This window comes from Musa acuminata, chromosome BXJ2-6 (genome assembly GCF_036884655.1).
Source record: "Musa acuminata AAA Group cultivar baxijiao chromosome BXJ2-6, Cavendish_Baxijiao_AAA, whole genome shotgun sequence".
NCBI classification, from domain to species: Eukaryota; Viridiplantae; Streptophyta; class Magnoliopsida; order Zingiberales; family Musaceae; genus Musa; species Musa acuminata.
This window is the reverse complement of record NC_088343.1, coordinates 870875-893153: the sequence shown is the minus strand read 5'-3', so window position 1 is coordinate 893153 and position 22279 is coordinate 870875. Positions and strand designations below refer to the sequence as shown.

General features: G+C 36.3%; 1 protein-coding gene across 1 annotated transcript; it reads right to left on the bottom strand.

The window, feature by feature from the left end:
* Positions 1 to 2564: 2564 nt before the first annotated feature.
* LOC135614099 (lysine-specific demethylase JMJ705-like) lies at positions 2565 to 22094 on the bottom strand. The gene is made up of 7 exons (XM_065111122.1): positions 21021 to 22094; positions 18753 to 18831; positions 18585 to 18652; positions 16061 to 16211; positions 11330 to 12042; positions 6768 to 7661; positions 2565 to 4246 (listed from the first exon to the last, which is right to left on the bottom strand). Exons 1-7 carry the CDS (start codon positions 21922 to 21924, stop codon positions 3006 to 3008), a joined length of 4050 nt encoding a protein of 1349 aa, XP_064967194.1. The 5' UTR covers positions 21925 to 22094; the 3' UTR covers positions 2565 to 3005.
* Positions 22095 to 22279: the final 185 nt, after the last annotated feature.

Sequence of the window (22279 nt, the reverse complement as noted above, 5' to 3'; positions counted from 1 at the left end):
TGATCTTAGAGAGAGAGAGAGAGAGCAAATATATATATATATAGTAGCAAGGTTGGTTGGATTCAAAAGCATGAGGGTTGATCTTCGTAACAGCGGAGATGGGTGGGCGCATGTAGAACGTCGAACGTGGAATGCATACGGTCTAATCCAACGACGGAGAGGGGACGGCGTTCCAACGAGGAAGGTTGGTGTGGCAGAAGAAGAAGACTAACCCAAACTCTTATATATATATATATATATATATATATATATATATATATATATATATATATATATATATATATATATATATATATATATATATATATATATATATATATATATATATGATTTTATTTCCTTTCTGTATTTTGTTTGTTGCAATCCCTTGTTCGTTCTACAACGTCCTACTCTCTCTCTCTCTCTCTCTCTCTAAAACACGCCGTGGTTGACTCTTCTACTCGGTCAAAATTGACTTTGACTTCGTTTGCAGACTGTAAGATCTCGATCAAATAGATGGCTAAATTGATCAAAAAGTGGTAGGTGTCGTGATATGCTTTTTGAAGAGTCAAATGGTGGGGGAGAAAGAGAAAGGCATTTGTATGGGATGGCGATATCTTACTGCTCAGGTAACGAAAGCTGACAAGTCTTCGCGATGCGTATCTCACACCATGGTTGACTTGGGGGATTGGTCGTCGTTCTCCGCCGCCGCCGCTGCTCTTATTTGAAGCTGTGTGTCGGCTGTGATGCGGCAGAGTCCGGTCAGAGTTGAGAATATGGGGAGACTTAGTTGAACAGTTTTCATTTTTCTTTCCTTTTTTCATCCTATAAATGGTTTTTTTAGGGATTTAGCATAGTCTGTCTCTATCATTTTTTATTTTTTTTATACCAATTTAGACCAAGGTTTTAAATAATTTGGATAATCTACTAATTCGATATGCCATTTGAAAAAATAAATTTTTAAGCAATATCAAACCGTATCATACGATACCGATGGTCGAACCAAAATTTTTTTTTTTTTTGAGTTAGAGTATTTTTTTTTAATTGGTTCAAACTAATATCACCCTACAATTGAACTATGACAGAGAGGTAATGCATTCTTTCCCACTAAAATTATGTAAAATCACTCCAAAAAGTATATATATATAGAGAGAGAGAGAGAGAGAAAGAATAACATCCAAATGATATCATACCATATGGACTAACATTCATCCATAGACATTAAAAAGATGGTTTGATAGTAAGGCTTCAATCTTAATTTGATAATAATTTGATCACCCAAAGAATAAAAATAACAATAAATCAAATAGTTTGGTATCCATACTATGGAAAGAATCATGTGATATATGTAAGTTTTTGAGTTAAATTGGTAGTGTTTTTATCAAGTGTTATAGTATTTTCATTGGCATTTCAAAAACACTATAAAGATAACACAAAAACACTATATAGATAAATTTTTTTCATAATAATTTTAGTATTTACAATGCCTAGCATATACACAATTGCACTGGGACATCATTTGCATCCTAGATTTATTAACCCCTATGATTCAAATATATCATTACACTATTTATATGAAACGTTTATCGATTTGTTTTCATAAAACACTATAAACTAAACACAAAAACACTATAAAGGCTAAGTTATTCAACATATGCATCTTCTTAACGGTCTTTAAACAAATATAACTTCACAAAAATGTTGGATTAGGTTCAATATACTTACATCTCTAACAATGTAGATCGCTTGCATCGAAGAAAAAAAAAACCCATAACACTGAAGAAAGGTGGAAAACACTTTCAAAGAATGAAAAAGAAGAGGAGAAAACACAATATATGGAAGATCACTTACTTCAAACACAACTATGTACATACACTCAAACCTAACACACATCATCTGTACAACAATGCATTAACCAATCTGATTTACTATGTTGAATGCATGATTTCTTAGTCAGAGGAGACAGCTTTATTTTCTCTTTTTGTTTCTTTCGTTAGGAGCAGTGCAGCTTTGTTGTACTGTTCCTAAAGAAATGTGAATTACTTCTGAAAAATAAGTAATATGAAGAGTAGTAGTGACATGATGGGGAAAAAAAAAACCCTAGAAATGTGAAACTTTTCCAAGGAAATATAACAAACATCAATATAACTTACAGATGGTGGTGAGGCTTCCATGAGTATTCAAAGGGTTGTAAGTGAGAGAAACCCTTCAACAGTATGATACTTGTGTGTTCAGGACAAGTATAATACAGGGTGCTTCCAATGGAATTGATAGAAGAATGATAGCAGCACCAACCCAGAGGAACAACCTAAACTAATTCATTCATTGCATGCATCATATCAATAGGATACACATTGCCTAATAAATTATCTTAAGGAGAGTGCAGGACCAGCAACATCTTGAACCTATATATCATTAGGCTCACCTATCTTAACATGTGCCAAAAATTTGCTAAATTAGCAATAAACTCACCTGCGGTAGTCGTTCATTATTCATTAAGCACAGGTGATCCCCTGCCATGTTGTTAACATATAGTAGATGACAGCCACAGATATCAATGTCCCTATGATGGAAGCCAGAAAGAGTGAAAGAACAACTTGAGGAAATGCTATCAACGCATACCCTTGACAAACCAGACAGAAATGTCCCTATCTTGAGGAAAGAATCATTGCAACCCAATATAAGAGTGTCAGTATTGCAATGGGGCAATTGACAAAATCAAACAAGCAGCTTTGTTAGGCCTGTTTTTGATGGCCGCTAGCCATTAGAACAGCCACCTCTGCCTACATCAACATCAGCCTCCATCTGACTAATTTAGATAACTTAGAAATCAGCGTCAAATTGATTGGACTAATGATAAGAGGATTAGTATTCAACGAAGATAGAAAAGAAATGTAGTGAGGCTCTCCTACCCTACCCTCCTGATCACCCAGTAATGGCAACTTCAATCAAGAGCATTAATTTACAGTCCCCCAATTTGCCTACACCGAAGGAGGCTCTGCTCTAATTAGCTACTTCAAGCCTCATCATCTTCGGCCCTTTTTAACAGAATGGCCTGTTTTGCGCTTGTGACGGCTAAAATCTGATACAAAGCGGAATGTCTGACCACATCCTGGTTCCTGGCAGACATAGGGGCGATCACCAGTGTGTACCCTTATGTGTTCAGTTCGTGCCCACGGCCACTTGAAAGTCATCTTGCATCCCTTCCATGGGCATTCCAATGGCCGGTCATCCATGTGTACCTTCCTGTGCTGCAACAGGTACTTGTGTGAGAAGAACTTCTTGCCACACCCCTTCACGGGGCAAATGTCCCGCTTGTGTAATGCCAAATCTTGCTTTGTGCTAAAGCTCATAGAGCACCCCTCAATATCACAAGCATATTCTTCCTCATCCTTGGGTACAAGATTTGCAGTTTGGTTGCTTTTAGCTTTCCTCTTGTTAGACTGCTTCTTGTTAGCCAATTTGTTCTTTTGTTCCACAGACTTGGATGGTCGTTTTCTAAGACGTGAGCTTGGACCTCCTGCTTCATCTTTCGAATTTAATTTGTGCTGTTTAGTGCTCTCGCTGTTTCTAGGACAACTGCTTCTTGGAGTCCTCCCAGGTGGAGATGCAGAAGTTCCGGATACATCAGTAGCTTTTGATTTGCTGTCTGCCATAGTGCATCTGGGTTTCTTCGTCTTTGCCTTTCTCGAAGGCTTTTTCCTTTTCTTCCCAGAACTTTTTACTGCCAGATTACTACCTGATGAATTACTTTTCGAGGAAACTTTGCTGGAATGATCAATCTCTATCTCATCCGAAGGATTCTGATCACTATCAGATGAATAATATTCTTCTGTCGGTTCTTGCTCTAGAGTTTCCTTTTTATGGGCTAAACATGGGTGGACCTGGTTTGTCATCCAAACCTTTCCACACCACCTGCCAGCAACAACAATTTTCTTCTGTCTGCCTGTGCGCCTCCCACTTGTCTTTGGCTTTTCTGGGGAGTCACCTGCAGATTTTTGGCCAAAAGCTTTGTATATAACTGGATTATATGGCATCTGCTTACTGTAGATGGGAGATTTGCTGAGGTTGGCAGTATAATAGAGGTTGATTCCCAATTTCACTGTCCAATCACTGTTCGTGGGTATAACTTCTTCATCCTCTAAGGCCACTCTGATTCTTTCTTGGTCTTCTTTACTGGCCTCTCTGAACTTGACATTCTTCCAAATATTGCCAATTCCCAATTCTTTTGCCAACAACTTTGCTTCTGATTCAATTTTAGGATAGTCTGCATATGTCATTATGGGAAAGTCACATTCAATTTTCAGAAAGGAACTTTTTGATTCACATCAGAAAGAGAATATATTAAGTAATTGTCACATACAATGCAATTGCATGTAAAATATATTAAGTAATTGTCACATACAAAGAGAATATATTAGGGTTTCTAGCTAATGCAATTGCCACATACAACTGTTGGTTGTTTGGTTTTCTCAAGTTATGTTTTGCAGCCAACACATGACTCATAACCAGGATGGCAAAATAGCCATCAGTAACTTGGTATATCATTAATCGTCAGTAACAGGAGACAGAGAGAAGAAAACTACATCAGAAAAACACAAAATAACCAAAATTGCTTGTCCAAGAGAATAAAAGCATCAAAGAGTCATGAAATTTTGCACAATGCAGATGCATTTAATATTTCAGCAAACAAACGTGTAATCAAATAAAGCAACACAAGCTCCTGACAACAACCTTGCTCAATTGAACCTATAGAGAACCCTTATTTTCAAGACACAAGCATTAGTAGAATTGATCTACTAGAATAGGTCATCATTAAACTGGAACAATTACTTGGCTCATCATTTTAATTTAACCCAATGGTATGTTGAACTAACTCGTCATTAACAAACTTCGCTTTGCAAGGTATTATAGCTTGAGGAATTCCAACTTCAAGATATTCTAATTCATACTTTTAAGTTCTTGTGAGTTCTCAGAGACAACTGACAATGATGGACCTCTTGTTCAAGGATGAGGCTACAGAATAGCTAGCCAGAAAACAACAGAAGTGACAAGACATTCGTGAGTAAATTTATAGTTTGGGTGAATTACATCGGTTTTTTAAATCTATGGATTTCATTGTCATGCCATGCTATACTACCTCAATCAATTTGGTAGTAGATAACAAGTTCTTCAGAATGTCATTATCAAGTCTTTAGCATTTAATTGCATCACTTATAATACTTAGTAGATAACTTATCCTTTTTCCACTGATATGATATTGAAGGCTATGCACATTACTGAACTCATTATTTTTAGTACAAGCAGATATAGGGAAGATACTGAGTCCAATTTTTATTTAGATTCATGGCGCTTGCCAATTAATTTATATAAATTTCAGTTATGTAAAAGTACATAACTAATGCAGACAACTTGAAATTTGAAGAGAACTTACACACTGCATATAATCATTAAGGTACAAAAGAGTACATGGATATTTATGTACACAAAGCATCAAAAAGGTCATATCTAATGGTATTTTCCACATTCAGACAAGTAATGTCTGCATGACGTTTCAAGGCACAGTCGCCGAGCATGCTTGGAATTGCAATACTGGTATATTTATTGGGGAACTAAGAACCATGCTAAATTAAAATTAACTTTGCAAAGTCCTTATCTTCTACCATATAACATGATCAAAATTCACGATCTGTTGGACGTTATTAAACATCTATAGGATGGTTTACTTGTGGCCCTTGACATTGTTATAACTAGTTCGTAATATGTTCTCCATCTTCATAAGATGCCGCCAGCTTCAATATCCAGATTTTGAGGACAGCTTGATTTCTCCCTTTGTCGTTCTACACTTCTTTCGCCTACTGGAGTAAGAGAAATTGGTTCATTGGACCCCATACCCCCATGAAAAAAGTTAACAAAACTTTGTCCTCCCTCCTCACTGTCATCACCCAGCATTGTGGCCCATACCAGTTTTTTATAAATTAGATTATCCATCATCTTGCAGATCGCACTATTTACAAAAGGACTTGCTTTGGTTGTAAATCTCTATGGAATCCTCTTCAAATTTCTGCATAAACTTTACATATCAAATCTAAAAGTAGGTCATATCATGCTCAGGCCAGCACATGACAGCCTAAAGCTTGGCCACACACAGGAAAAACAATCATGAAAACAAAATTAGAAGTACTCCTATACAATGACATACAGAAAAAAACCTGCTTTAATAAGACTATAAGATGTTTCTATTATTCCCTTGGCATTATATTCTTTCTAACCTTACTGATAATATATAACAAATTTTTTATTCGAAAGAAAAAACAATATAAATTTCAGTTTTGCATAATTTAACTTTAAAAGTAGAGCATTTTTTGTCACAATCTTATTTAATAATCACAACCATGTTCAAGCACTTCATTAACTCACTTCATGAGTCACAAACCCTAGACTTTCTAAAGGAAGAAAAAAAGTTCAAACGTTAAGCCTCTAGGCCCTTCCAACCTCTTCCAAAGATTGGTTATAACAAAAAAAGATGTACATATTGAACATGAGATGAAACAAGGATCTTTCTGCAATAAACTTGATCATGGCACTTCCAGCCATTTTAAAAGCCAACTATTTTACCAACTCATGCAGTTGAACTGCATCAAATTAACTCAACAGCAAACCTGGGGGGAAATAACCAAAAAATTACAAGAAGGAACATGTAATACATAAGTGTAAATGAAAGTGCATAGCAAATAAAGATGGTACCATTTTCCAGAGATGCACATCTATATAAATCAAGAAATCACCTGGATGACATAGAATCATCATATGCACACCACCTATTGGCTGAAGTTGTTTTTCAACCTCTGCTGCATGCTCAAGACAGAATACGTGCATTCGAGAAGAATCTTTGTCAAATCCTTGCACAACTGATATTTTTGGGCTCTTCTTTGTAGCAACATTTCTTAATTCTTGACATATTGTGACAGCTTCTGCTGGCACAGCTGAATCATCACATTTGACAGGGAGATCTGCCAAAACAGTTGGATTTCCCGTCTTCAGGCTACTGTAATAAATATCAGCAGTTTCAATATTATGAGAACCACAGTCGAATTCCTTGTGATGAACATCTCTAGATTCCCCCATAAACTTTATGGAAGTCTTAGATGTTTCCATCCCCTCATTATCCTCTAAAGAAGATTTACCCATAAAATTCCCAGTTTCTGACTGATTCAGGCAAGAGAATTCTGATTTTAGTTGGCATTTGTTATCAGCAACATCATTGTCATCCCCATTTAAATTATCTGAACCATCAACTGATTGAGAACTTTGGGCAAACAGATCGTTTTGGCTCTCTGATCCAGCCAAGTGCAATTTTGTTTCCTCATGTGCAACCTCACTCGAATGAAGGATTTGGGTTTCAACTGCATTTCCCAAGTGTTCATTAGTGTTAAGCACTAATGATGAGTCTCCCATATTATTTTTATCAGGGCATGTAGACTTCTCAAATGGAACATCCTCATCCTCAAAATCTGATGAATCAGTATAAACAGAAGCTAAAAGATCAAGTGCAGAAGCAGCTCTTGGACATGTAACATCAGAAATCATTTTGATACTCCAGTCCGAAACTTGAACTGAATATGCATCACGATGAACTAAATCATCATTCACTCTATCCTCGACATTCCTTTCAATTTGTACTGCAAAACACATGTAGGTAATAATCACATTGTAAGAAAGTATTGAGCAATTTTCAATTGGATAGATGCAAAAAAATGGATACGAAGATATCAAAGAGCAAACCAGAGGCATCAAGTACAAAATCATAACAATTTCTTGGATTTGCTAAACAAAACTGACAGGAAGTATTATCTCATAAAGACAGCCGTACATTTCCAAACTTGTTAGGTTTCTGTGTGACTAATAAACCTATGATAGTTCTTTTGAAGATCATTCTCCAATGACAATCATATAAACCATGTGGTGACTCATAAATCTAAAACAGAGGCCTCTACCATTCATAGACCTAAGCAAAAAATGTTTAATGTCTTGCATATGAGTGTTGCGACTAGAAATGTAGACAGAAGAAAGTTCAGTGAGGTATTAGGTAAGTTATGTCCCTACAAGTTTTAGGAACCAAATTGATCAGCTATGAGAAGTAATTTAATTGACTCAATTTACTTTCACTGACTTTTACATTTGTAATTTAATATGCTTTAATTTGTTCTAACTGTTTAGTTGTACAAAGTTAATGCAAGTTATATTGGAATTATAAGTTTCAGTAGATTCACTGTTTGTTAAACGCTCCCTGAAACTAGCAAAATTTGATATATGGGTGTGTTTAGCAATCAGTCTCATTTTAGACATTGAACGTTCTTGCAGTTTGATGAATCATCCAAACAGGAACATATCCATGTACAACTTTTCCTGGGTCTACAGCTAAATAGTTTTGTAAAGGAACAACCACATGTAAAACACTAGTAGAAGACATCAGTTTTTTTTAATCAGAAATTTATTGTGAAAAGTTTTTGTAGTGAATAAAATTGAAAAGGTCAAATCTTAAAGCACAACAGTAAAACAAAAAGAAAAGAGGTGCCAATATGAAATATCATATATAATAATAAAAACTTTTTGATGCTAAATAAAGAGATCAACAGCCATCTTGTACTCTGCAAATAATGGATGTAATTTTAATTTTAATACTTTGGGAAGTTTTTATTACTACACTATCATGCAAATTAGAGGTACAACTCATATTGCTAATTTTCCATAAATACTAACTGTTTTTCAAATGCAATCAAGGACTTGCTGTAGCATACACAATGGGTAGATTATATAAAAACAAAAGAAATTTCCTGTCCTCTGGAAGCTCTTTCTAGTTTGTTTTCCTAATTTCTGTAAAGAAATAAAAATCCACTCAATATGGTGTGCATGGAACTGTATTTATCAGTTCAACAACAAGACAATATGCAGTACAGCCTGTAGGACCAAATTTCTGCCCAACTGGCTTAAACCACCTCAACTGAACCATGATTATTTTTGTAGTATTGGATCAGTTGAAGTATAATAAACCATTTCATTTTTGGCCTGATTATCTGGTTTCTCAATCTGCTCAACAGAGAACAGCAAAAAACCCCTCCGTGAAGCGTAGAGAGAGATATGAAGTTGCATGCTCAGTGGAAAGGAGGATTAAACAAATTTCATTTTTCAATCATACAAGTGTCATGGTATCTTTTTTCCCTCAGTTTCCTTGGAATTCCTTTTCTTCCTGCTCTTTCCTATGGTGGTAATTTGATATACAAGTCCATTCCAACAATTTGCATTGATCTAACTGCTCATCCAAACATAATATAGACCAGTATTTAAACCATTAGCTCAAATATTAGGATAAGTGTAAAGTCTAACTAAAATCAGCACTATAAGCATGCAGAAAAATTTTGTAACATCTACAATATGAGATTAGTGATAATCATCAAGTTGAAAATTTTGCAGTTTGATTCTTACTTAGCCCTACTACTCCAGAGTCCAGAGTATTCCTTAGAGTATCTTGATTAATTAATCAAACTACTAACCTCTGAGAAAGGATATTACAGCAAGGCTATCCATTTTTGGTCCTCCCAGACCCACATTGGAAGGATCCTATGTTATATTTTGTTATATGACTAAACTTGGTGCCACAGCAAGATTGCTCTATCATACATGGATGTCAACGATTCAAGACATGGAAAAAGGCCTCTGACACTCTACCTACAAAGGGAAAACTACATGCATTTGACCTCAACAGACTCTGTGTTGATTGGAACCTTATGCACTAGGTCATAACTCTTTCTGAGAAATATAAAGAACAAGTTGGATCTTACAACCTGAACAAAGTTTAGAAAACAACTAGTTAGGTTCAAACAGTTGATGCATTTGCTTGCTGAAGTCATACTCAAATTAAATTGGATCTCTTTTGGTTCCAGCTCCAATAACTAGATACTTGGCATCTTCTAGAGATCAAGTAGGTCTGGAATCATCCTCAGGTCTCTTCTTCATGTTGTATACAAAGAATCTGACTATACATAAGATTCTCTACTACAGAATGTCATCGACTGTGTATAATTCAATTAGCTGTTAATAAAAATACAAAATCATACATAAAATTGTCTACTAAGAAACTCTAAGCTTTTTTACAGTAATCATGTTACATGTGAAGTTGTAAATTATCCCTAGTTAGAATATGCATAGGCCTATTACTGAGCAAATATCACTTCCCCTCCCACCACTATCCCCAACCCAGTTACTCTTGGAAGATAACCCCTGTCCTCCCAAAAGAAAGACAAGGTGAAATTTTGTTTCTGGTTCTGCAGACAGTCCCAATTTTACAGAAACCATCTTAGCAATCCTAGAAGAAGATCAAGTATTGTGCATGCTGCATAACTTGACAAATTAGGATTAGCCAAAATCCATATCTAACTAACAAGATGCCACACGTTGAAATTAGATACATTCAAAACCAGAGAATATATATATTCCAAGATCGGTAAACAGTCTTTAAACAAGTAAAATATCATTTGGTTCTTGTCATTCAACCATTCCATCATACATAAACAAAAAGTTCCCCAAATGTGAATTTAAAATTTACAAGTTTTAAGAAAACCAAAATTTTAAAAAACACAAGCTCAAAAAGTTTTAGAGAAGCTAGTATACATAACTATCTGCTAGGTTATAGTTCATAGAAATGGAATAAGAAGCGAATGTAACGTTGACCCTTTAACCAGCATAACCATAAATGAGTATGGCTCCATATCTCTCAAAGTCTGGAAAATTCCCAAGATATTGCTACAAGGTACCATAAGGTGACACTTGGACAATAAAGTGCATTTTGGTGATTGACAGTGAGGCATCCAAATTTCACATCCAGCTGTTCTCTCACCTAAGCTTTCCTTTAATAGGAATTCAGCACTAATATTACAATGTCAACAGCTGATCATGAATATTTCAAGGATGTCTTGTATTTACAGGAACATTGGATCTGAAAGTTTTCTAGTTTCAATCATAAAGATATATAATATTGTGTATATTTAATTGTTTGTCTTCTGAAATCATTCATAATGAATACACATAAGCCATAAGCAATACAAGCTTAAAAATTTTAAGGATACATAATTAAATCTCAAGATATGGATGCATTACTTATGTTTAACAAGGAAAACAAAGTGATCTTGCAAACGATTCCATGTATATGTTCAACAGATATAAATGACAACCATACACACAAATTATCTGAAGAGTTACATTAGGATTCACAAGCAATTAAAAGCCTTATGATGGTGAATAATTTGGGCAATAAAAATATCACAACTTAAAAGTTTAAGCCACAACTCACCAATGCCAGTAACCAGATTGTTTCTGATCGTCTTCCAATTTGTGTCTCTACTTAACTCGCTAACGTCTGCTGAACCAAAAGCATGATCATTAAGGAAACCACAATCCGCAGCCGTGAGATATTTGGCTGCTGTCTCTCGTGGTTGAATGACCGCAACACATGCAAAACTCAAAATTCCACATGTCACACATGACAGTAGTCCTTGATCTAGCAACCCATCACCATGAATTGACCCTTCTTTTTCACCTTCCACATTTTGTAAATCAGATGAGAAAGAGCATTGATCAGCACTAACAAATTTGTCGCATATCCCTGATGAAATCATTCTATCATTTCCTGTGGATGTAGAATTTCCTCTAAATGAAGACAAACCATTGAAGTTTCTAACTGCTGCACTCCAGCCTGGACCCACATCATTGGAAGGTAAAAGTCGTGATGCTTCTAGAGCTTCCTGTTCACTACATAAGCCAAATGATAATCTTGGCTTTACCTTTACCTGAGATCTGACCAGTGAATTTGAACACAATGGACCATCAGGTGCATTTTGTGGAAGAACTACACAGGATGTTCCCTTATCAAGAAGAATATTAAGTAGGTGATTATTTTGAATCACATTTTGAACAAATGCATTTTTTACTATCACTTCTCCTTCTCCTTTCATCTTATCTTTTAATCTAGAACTTCGTGGCTCACTTCCATCCCCTGTGGGCATCCTGTAGAAGGAAAGCAACATCATTCTGCATAAATGTGTAATAGGCAAGAACTAAAACACTGAGTTGCTAAAAAATTTATTTTTAGAAAAGGCTTGAGTTCTTTGAAGTTTGAACTAATATCTAAGAAAAATAAGAATTTTCTATACTAATAGCATGGCACCATAAGTAACTGACATTCAAGACATTTACCCCTCATCCAACTAAAATGTAAACTGACAAGTAGGGTATATCATGACTACAGAAACACTAGTAGCCTAATATTCCTTTATGGAAAAACCAGAATGCAGAATTAACATGCAATTTGGTGAAAGAGTGAATACATGTCATGAACAGTCAGCATGCCTTCTCATAGCTATGAAAACAAATGAGCTGAACTAAGTTCTAAATCTCTTAAACTATTAAATTAGGATGCTAATCAAGCCTTCCAACATTGCCAGAAAAAACATGAAACAATTATAGTTGATAAAGTAGAATAAATACAAGAGAAAAAGTGAAGCAATAAAAATACAAAATCAACTATTATTTGTCGTCCAAAGAAGTTTTAGAGAACATTGAAAGATTGAAAAAATGCAAAAAAAAAATAAAAAATAAAAAATCCAGTAGTAGATCAATTGATCGACTAAAAATGATTTGAATGAAAACAATAAAACAGTTTCGAGATCTGCACAAATAAGTTCCCACAAAAACAATAATCATTCTTTTCTTCATAAACAAGTTAGTGGTGGTGCAAGTTGATATCATTTATCAATATTCTGTATTATAATTAATGTTATCATACTAAACCACATACATAAAGATCTAAAACCATAACAGTTTATAAAATTAGACAAAAAAAAGCCTTGTCAAAGTGGATAGTTTAATTGAACCAGATTCACCATTATGTTTAAGCAGTATCAGAACTGAACTGGGCAAGCTAGTCTGACCAAGTAAGCAGGTCTCAACCCCAACCAAGCAGTTCTATACTCATCACATTTACAAATGTTAGAAAGAGTGGCCACAGGTTGCAGGCAGCCAAAATACCACATAGAGCAGAAATTATATGCAAGCACATATGTGGTTCATTTTAAATATTAAAAATACATAAATTAAGTAGAAATAAAGAAATACATTTAACAAATAGATAGGTAAATTATACCAACATCAAATCAGTAAATTGGAAAATGATATTTATCCACATTTAAGTTATTTGAACAGTAAGTTTAAACAAACGGATAATGGTGTAACCACAAAGCTATATAATCAATGTCCATGATTGTGGTTGAATAATATAAGAGGTGATAATAATAGTAATAAGGAGAAAATATATGCCACGTGTGCAACAACATTTAATGCTTATGTAGAGTATGGTTCGCCATGCCAACCTATACCGAGTGGTACGGGCGATATGTACCGATTCGATAGGAGATCGGCACATGGACCACCCTGTGCCAGACGGTCTATAACGAGGGACCCCATATCGCTCGATACGGGGTTTGTACCGATCAATAGCTGGGATTTGTTGAATTCAAATAGTATATCTGATCGTTTGAACCAGATCTAAGGGTTTTTAAACCCTTTCTACTAGTCATTCTCTCTCCTTTCACTCTAACTCATATGCTCTCTTTATCACTTTCTCACTCATATATTTTCCTCATTCTTTCATTTGCACTCTCTTGAACTCCACAGAGCTGCGATTTATGGATTGGATCAAGCTTAAGAGGCTAATTAGGGAGAATTAGCACTAAACTAGAAGAACTCTCTAATCAAAGGTACATAGACAACTTCTCAATCGCATTTAGCAACCCACTTGGTCCGGAGACATGGCAACGATGTGGATAGTAATGCCTAGACCAATGATGACAGTGACACCGAGGAGTCAATTGTCTCGTCTACATAATTTAATGGTGATGCATGGATCGAGGAGCAGTACATATGTCACATAAGATTCAAATCATGGAACTCGACATGATAATTGGCCATTCTTCTCCAAGCAACAATGATAGTTGATCATTCTTATCGAAGCAGCAAATCGGTAGCGAAAGTAAAAGTTCTGACATTCTCCAACCTCTACACTAATACATGTCACAATCATACTTGCCTCAGGAGTCGCCTCGGATAGGTGTGATTCACGACGATCAGACTAGGACCATCACCACGTTGATGCACCAATGGCATACTGTAAATCAATATACTATGTTATGGGATCAATTTTAGAATTTGGTCTGACAAACGTATCAAATTGATATATAGATACAAAGAATCGAAGACCCCGATCCACCGCTCTTGGAGCCTTGTCATTCTTTTTGGTGGTAAAACCAAGTATATCCATCAATCGATTACTTGATTCATTTGAATCTTAAAATTTAAGTTGTTTAACAAATAATTTAACAATTCAAATCATTTCTTTATAAATAATTCAATATCAACGAAAAGACGGTTTGGAATATACCACAAAGCCACTTCTCAAAGCCCAAAAAAAATGTGCAACTATTCTTTCCAAATTTAGATTATTTTTGCTAAAATTATACTAAATTTATATTTATTTTCAACTTAAAAACCCTAATCTAATTTTTTTCTATTTTTAAAAAAATTTTGGAGCTATTTTCAAATTTTTTGTGTCGTCAATATGCCCAACCATACCAACACACAGTATATTGGTATGAAGCGGTACATACCATACCGCTGGTCAATCAATACATTAGTATGGACTGGTAAGACGAACCCTGACATAGCCCACGTATGCAGCTAGATATGTATATTCGATCATGTCTGCTACTGCATTCCATGCACATGTTGATTGCATAAGCTACTACATAGGCAAATGTGGGGTCATGCAGTAACACTGTATAGCAAGGTGGTCATACAATATATACTTACAGTTTGCATGGGTCACTATTTTGAACATTGATCATTGTGATATTTTCACAACACGCTTAAGGTACAAAACTTGAATAGTCTTTGTTTTAAGAATTTTCAATGTCTTTCTTATTTTTCTTATTTTAAAAAAATGTTGTCAAAATCTACGTCCCAATCAAACAATCCATCGATTCCACCAATGACACATCAACCCAAGGCTCAACTAGGTCAAAGGATGGGATTAGTTTTGATGGTTCAAAGCCTGACCATTGATGGGAAGAAACTCATCCATTAGAAAATACTATTTTTGTTCTTAAAAATCCTTGTAGGATGAAATTGAAATAAAAAGGCACAAAAATGATCAGCCTGGAAACCAAAAATGTATAGGCAGTGTGGCAACTACATTTAAATGGCAAGCTTTTCAATTGTCCTAGAAGAACTAAGCAATTTGGTAAGTTAGTCCAATTCCTATTCAGCATCCGTATTTCTATCAAACATTTGTTTTGTACCTCATCCTCCTTCCAAGTAGCCACAGTGATTTTGTTTCCTTTTACACAAATGCAACTCAATTAAGTAATAGATATCTCTATTCTTCTTCGGTCCATACTTGTCCAATAGTGAACAAATCATATTTACACAATCATCAATCCTTTGAGATGCTCAGAAACAGGCAAATATATTGTATGTCAAAATAAACAGCAGTACACTAAAAACCAAGGTAGTCAATTTCCACGTGTTCGGTTCCTACTGACTGTATCTACCAGTCCAAGCCCAAACAGAAACACAGACTGCCCCTATTTCATGTGGTCCGGTCCAGCTTATTGAAAAAACCACTTCCTACAATTAGGGCTCACCAAAGCTTGAGGCTGGGGATGTCTGGTATTAAATTACTTACCTGGTTGAACCCAACTGGGGTTCAACTCAGGTGTGATCACACTCGGGCACGCTTCTGGGCTATGCAGTGCCCAGGCCCAGGTGCACACCTAGTCGCTGCTCAAGTGAATGAGCCGCCTGGGATACATGGGAGGTGCTCAGGCCTCACCTCGCCTAACCTAGGCGCCTAGGTGAGCGCCCAATGGCAACACTAAACACTTACAAGAAAAAAGAAATTGAAAAGATAATCAAAGTGCAGACTTATACAAAAAAAGAACTACCAGAAATAAATAAGGCAACAAGACTAAACCTTGTGTGTAATGATAGTGCAAGTGCATATAGCAACTGAAAATGAGACACCATAGGAGGATAATTTATTGAAGCCCTTCGAACTGCAGCCTCTTTAGCAAATCTCAACCATTCAGGAGTAGCGATATTTGCTGCCTCCCCACAATTAAACCCTATGAAGAAAACGATGAACTGGTTCAAGAAAATGTGAATGATGAATTATTTACAAGAGATTTAAAATCATATAGACAAATTAATGTTCTTTACCATATTAGTTTAATATGTATCCAAAACACCTATAGAAATGTGCATGAACTCACATTCTACAATCTTATTCTCAGGGGATAATTCATATCAATAAACTGACTAGGAATTAGCAAGGGATAGAACAAGAAGGTAAAGGATTATATTTCAGATGCTTACTAATTCAAATTTGTTCAATCAAAACTAAGGCCTAGATGAACACCAAAGTAGTATATTGTCATAATTTCTTTGTATGATATACAAGGGGTAAAAAGATGAAGAAAAAACCTTTAGCTTGTCAACATAACATTAGAACTCTAAATTCAATCAACTAACAATGAAAGTTTTAATTACTTCTGGAAACTGTATCACTGTAACAAAAGAGTATTAGATGACACAGAAGAGAAAATAGTATAGTTCTGTATATAATTTGCTTGTCTACTCTTTTGGTTTCCTTCTAGCTCTTTGTATTATTGTCTCCGTATGCATATACTTGCAAATAAAGCTACAACAAAGTATCATTTGTGTGTTTATAAAAAGCTTCCTAGCTCTGTTAAATTCCATTTCATCTTTCATTTTCCTAGGGTTCATTAAACATTTCTACATCAGAAGTTTGTTGGGTAGTGGTCACCACCTAATTTACGAACCAATAACCATGACAATGAATAATAAAATAGAGAAGAGAACATGGCATTTAGACACTTAGAGAAGTTTCACATGCAAGCTAAACAAAAGTAAAAAAAGAAAAGTATCTTACATATTAAACATGTGACAGATTAAATCATATTAATTAGAAAATTTTCTGGAAAAGCAAAAATCCAGTGATAAAAAAATATTCTTCTCATTCAAGTATAATAGCATCATTCAAATATCAAACTTCAGCATAGCATAAGCAAATTAAACAGAAACATGATTCTGGATAATGACTAGCTATTTAAGTATCACTATTGTTTTGAGATCTTAAGAGGATCCTAGACCACAACCCCACAAGTGGCAGATAATTTTAGACATTTTCATGATAAATTCTAGGATTTTTCTTTTTCGTTCTTTTCTTTTGGGTTTAGATTGATGGCAAACTACATTCTTTTGCCAATCTCAGCAGTTCCACTTCAACTTTTGTAGGAACAACTAAAAAACTAAAACAAGAAATATCAAAAGATCAAATTAGGCAATATAAGAAAATGAAAGCAGTTCTCATGCAGATAAAGACACAGAAAACAAGCATAGATGAAATCACACTACATTATTGATCACTCATCAAGCTATTAAGAAGGAATCATAAAAGCATAAAGCAATCAAAATTTTTTTCTTCAAGGTAGCACTCTCATGGAAACTTGATCAAATAGTTCATATATACTTCTCAAATTGCTAGTCCAGATGAATTCCTAGTCAATAAATTGAACCATCCAAGAAAAAATAGTTGGGTTTCTAACAATATATTTAGGCTCCTAAATCCTAATGATACAATAGACATGGATCCTATTTTATAATATGTACATTTATTAAAAAAACAAACGTCTCTAATCATGCAAATTTTGCTTAACTTCTTGTTCCAACTTATAATGAACACAGTCACCATATGGATTTTATTGGACTCGAGATAAATTTTTCGTCGGCGCAACAAAGACAAACTTTTCCCTCCTCTAATAAACCCAAACTTTTTCCAGGATGAATCCTCAACAAGAGAGAAAAAAGATAAAATTCTAACTCTCTTCTGGAAAAAGAAGTTTTTCTAGAGGAAGAAGAACAAAAGATCCAGCTGATAAACTAGGAAGCCGCAACTTCCTATAGTTGTGCATGCTTTAAATTGTTTCATTAACTTCATGATCAAATCAGTTTCTTATTAGAAAATTAGTCTTCAAATTGAAAGGCGATTTTTTTATTCCATATTTGCTACAAATCCATTCAGAGTTTGTGTAGACATCAAATTAACACTATTTCATGTCAATCTTGTTTGAAGTCCATCAACCCTAACATAATTCTAGCTGCTAAAGTTTATATTTTTACTACAAATCCATTTGAACTTTCTCAATTAAATTCCATACGACTTCCTACGTCATCCATTAACCAACAGATAAGAACAATGCATTGTCTTTATATTTTTGGGAGATGATATCTTGTCCATATAGTTGTAGCCCTGTAGGAATGTCAAATGTACCTCGATATATATAATCATCAACATCATCCAAATTCTTCTTTTTTATTCATCAAAGAGTCAGCAATTGAGCAAAATTCTATGTCTATAACAGGGCTCCCAAAAGGAAAGAAGTGATGTAAAAATTTAAAAGTAAAAGAAGGTCTACCATGACTGAACCCCATATGATAAGCCCCAGGAAAAGTGACTACAAAGTCCCCAGCATTTTGAACCAACCTGCTCAGACAAAATGAAAAATCACATACTAAATAATTTTATGGCATTAAAAGGAAAAGCTATTGAATATGCCAAAATCATATATCTGCCTAAATATCACCTGCAGCATGGTATTCCCTCCCCGACAAGAACTTCAGGAGACATAACAGTGGTCTTCTCACCCAAGATTGTAAAAGTAACTGTCATTATGTCAATCATAGTACACGATATAAGGTAAAGTGAATAGTTAAAAAGAATAATACCATGAAAGACAGTCTTCTTAGCTAAAAACTCATATAAACAATATCTTCAAAAAATGAGGTGAATACCTCAACGTATTGATGAAACTTAAAAAATATTATTTTGCACCTTAAGCATTGCATGTGAATTTGAACATTCCTCACAGGAGAAAAAAAAAGAAACATGGAAGAACTCCAATCATTACCACAAGAAGAATTCTCAAGTGTCAGATGATAAAAAATTAACCGGAAGTGATGGATGCAAGAAAGTGTATACAGAGAAGTGTGTTTCCATGCATTTCTTGCAATTTCAATCATAATAAGAAAAGGACAATTCTATACTATGACCAGAGATTTAATTTTCAACAATGGTTTTGGTAGCCTATCAGACCAGTACTATACCAGTATCCACCAGGCATGTATATATGATCTATACCAAGTACCAACTATCATCTTTGAATAAATTAATACAAAATAAATATAAATAATACGTGTACCAGAATCAAACTTGCATTTTTGATACCGGTACTTGATTGGGCCAGAAGTAGCAGGTATGCATATTGGTGTGGCATGTATTTAAAACCTTTATTATGACAAAAGAATAGAACTGAACCTGTTACAGCAAGGTGCATCATGAAGTTCCCCAAATGAAGCCTCTAGTAATTTTACTTAAATAAGTAAAATAAATTTTAGCAAACATATTTCAAGAAAATGAAAACACAATATCTTATTAGGTTTCTTCACTTGATTTGAGATGCCAGATTCCTGCAAGATCTGACGTTACAGTTTCAGATTCAGATCTGATGGATGGAGCAGAATATTTGAGCAATTTTAGTATGTTCTGGTTGAATTTGACATTTTTAGTTCCATCCATAACGAAAGGAATTAACTTTTAAAATGTAAGAAATCCAAAAAATGAAAATGAAAAATCACTTGTTCATTACAGGTTTTGTAACATATATCATCTAGTCTGAAATGATCGCTAACAGGTTCATGATGGTATTCTTTTTAAGATTTAATTTTTGCTCAGCTTGAGAATGTCTTTAAAACAAGTAGAAATCTTGTAATTTTTTCACTTGTTTGTATAGTGTGACAGTATTATCTAGACCTAGGATACTAGAAATGCATTTATGATTCAATACTCAACTACGATTTGTAAGAAATCAAGCCTCTGATATTTGTTGAGAGGAATCAAAGGAAAAACCAACAATTTCGGCAAAATCCCTTGATAACACTTCAATTTTGGTGGAAGATGATTGGTAATGAGCTTTCTCGAGAGGGAAAGATGTCAAGTGATAGTTCCATTAGTGGTCTACTTACATGGCCATCTACCATGTGTAACTTTCTCAAATAGGAGAGCAAGAATTAGGCATTACATAGATGGCTTCATGCTGGAACAGTATGAGAAGGTCCAATATTATCATTTCTGAAGTTTCTCCCTTCAGAGTGTTGTTTGATCCGACTCTACAAACAGACGCTTTCAAGTTCTAAGATAACCTGAGATTTCAATTACAACCACCTAGACAAGTCATCTACTTCCTTCACCAGTTATGGTTGCTAAAATCTAGCAGAAAGGTATCAGATCATGGTAAAAATGAATCATGTCAACAAATGGCACTCCCAAGCTGCAGAGAGCATCTCAAGATACAAGATACATCAGCAAAACTGTCATGGACTCATCAAATGGGCACTTCAAGAATAGTTCAATTAAGCTACTCATCGAATACCTATGATCGTCTATGCAGCCAGCTGCTAGGTATGACTCAGACTTTGACCAAGCTTTAAAGGCAATTACAACAGATTTTCTAGTCCTACAGAGGTAACCATGACCATGGTAGTTCATATAGATAAAAGTAAACCTAGAGCTTCAGAAATATGAATCCTAAAACACTAATATTGATAAATTTAACACTATTTTCCTTTGTTGATAGTTTGTGGTCCTTCAATTGTGCATCAGACTAAGGTGCAGCGTATTTAAACTAGACCACATTTCTCACTTTCCTCTTCCACTTTGACGGTTTGCACTACAGTGGTGGTGAAGTCATTTCTATTTTGGCGAATCTTATCAAGAAAAGCATCATAAGACTATGAAAGAAACTGAACTAATTAAAAACCAGAACCAATGAACAAGTTAAGGCAACCGGACTTACCGAGAGGGTTTACCTCACCACCATAGCCTTGTATGCGGACCACCTCCTCGAAGGCAAGTCTGCCATCCCTCGGTACTCCATACCACGTCTTCCCAGCGCCCATATGCAGGTAATTCAAGCTGTGCAGCTCGTGGTCTTCAACATGCCATGCAAACCAGCTAAACAGCATCGCTACATACACCATGGGCGACGTCACTCCTGGGATTTCCTCCTTCATGAACTGGAGCAGGGAGCCCTTAGCCCGGGACACACCCCGCATGTTCCACGCCGATTCCCCGACATTAGCCGGCGCCTTGTCACGCCAGCAGTGCCGGCCGTCGCTGGGGAGCGGAGCAAAACCCGAACCGGGCATGTCGTTGGCGTACTCGACCGAGAAGGGCTTGTCGGCAGAAGCCCGCCAGAAGAGGGTCTCGATTTCAATAGGGGAGAGAGCAGCTGAGGCGGCGGCCTTGCGAGCGCTGCCGCCTGCTGCGGCATGGCGGAGGTGGGAGCGCTCGAATTGGCGGGCCTTGGCCTCGAACTGCGCGAGGGTGTAGTGCTCGCCGCTCTGCCATACGGACTTCTGGACGGGGCGGGGGCGGCGAGGGCAGAAGCCGATCTGCTGCTGGCGAGTGGCGAAGGCCGGGGGCCGCTGGCCGAGCTCACGGGCGGCGAAGGAGCGGTTGAGGTTGGTGACGGCGGTCTTCTTGGGAGCGGGGGGGAGGGGGGGCACGATCTTGCAGATGCCGAAGGCGGCGGCTTCCTTCTCGATCTTGAGGATGTAGGCGATGGGGTCCTGGAACTCCTGCGGCGTGGGGCGGAACTCCGGAGCCTGCGGCAGCGACCTGAGCCAGGGGGGCACCTCCAGTGGCAGCGGCTCGGGGGCGGCCACCCCAGGCGCGGACGGCGACGCTGCGGCGGCCATCAACGGAGGAGGAGAGGTGCCCTCATCTGGAGAGAGGGCGAGTGCTTCTTGGAGTCCCTTCCTCTCTTCTCTTTTGGGGACGGGTAGAAGAAGGGTTTGGTTATATTCTACTCTGAGCTCGCTCTTTCTCTCTCTCTCTCTCTCACTTCCCTCTTTTCTCTTTCTTCCTCTTCTCAGCTGAGCAAAATAGAGAGAGAGAGAGAGGGAGTGAGTGAGAAGAGGAGGGGGGATTTGGATTTAATTTATGCTGTTGATGAGCACAACAGTAGGATTGGCACTGTGCTTCGAGGTGCAGATGAGAGGGGTTTGATAGGGATTGACATCTTTTGTTGCGTCCCCTCATATATATTCTTTA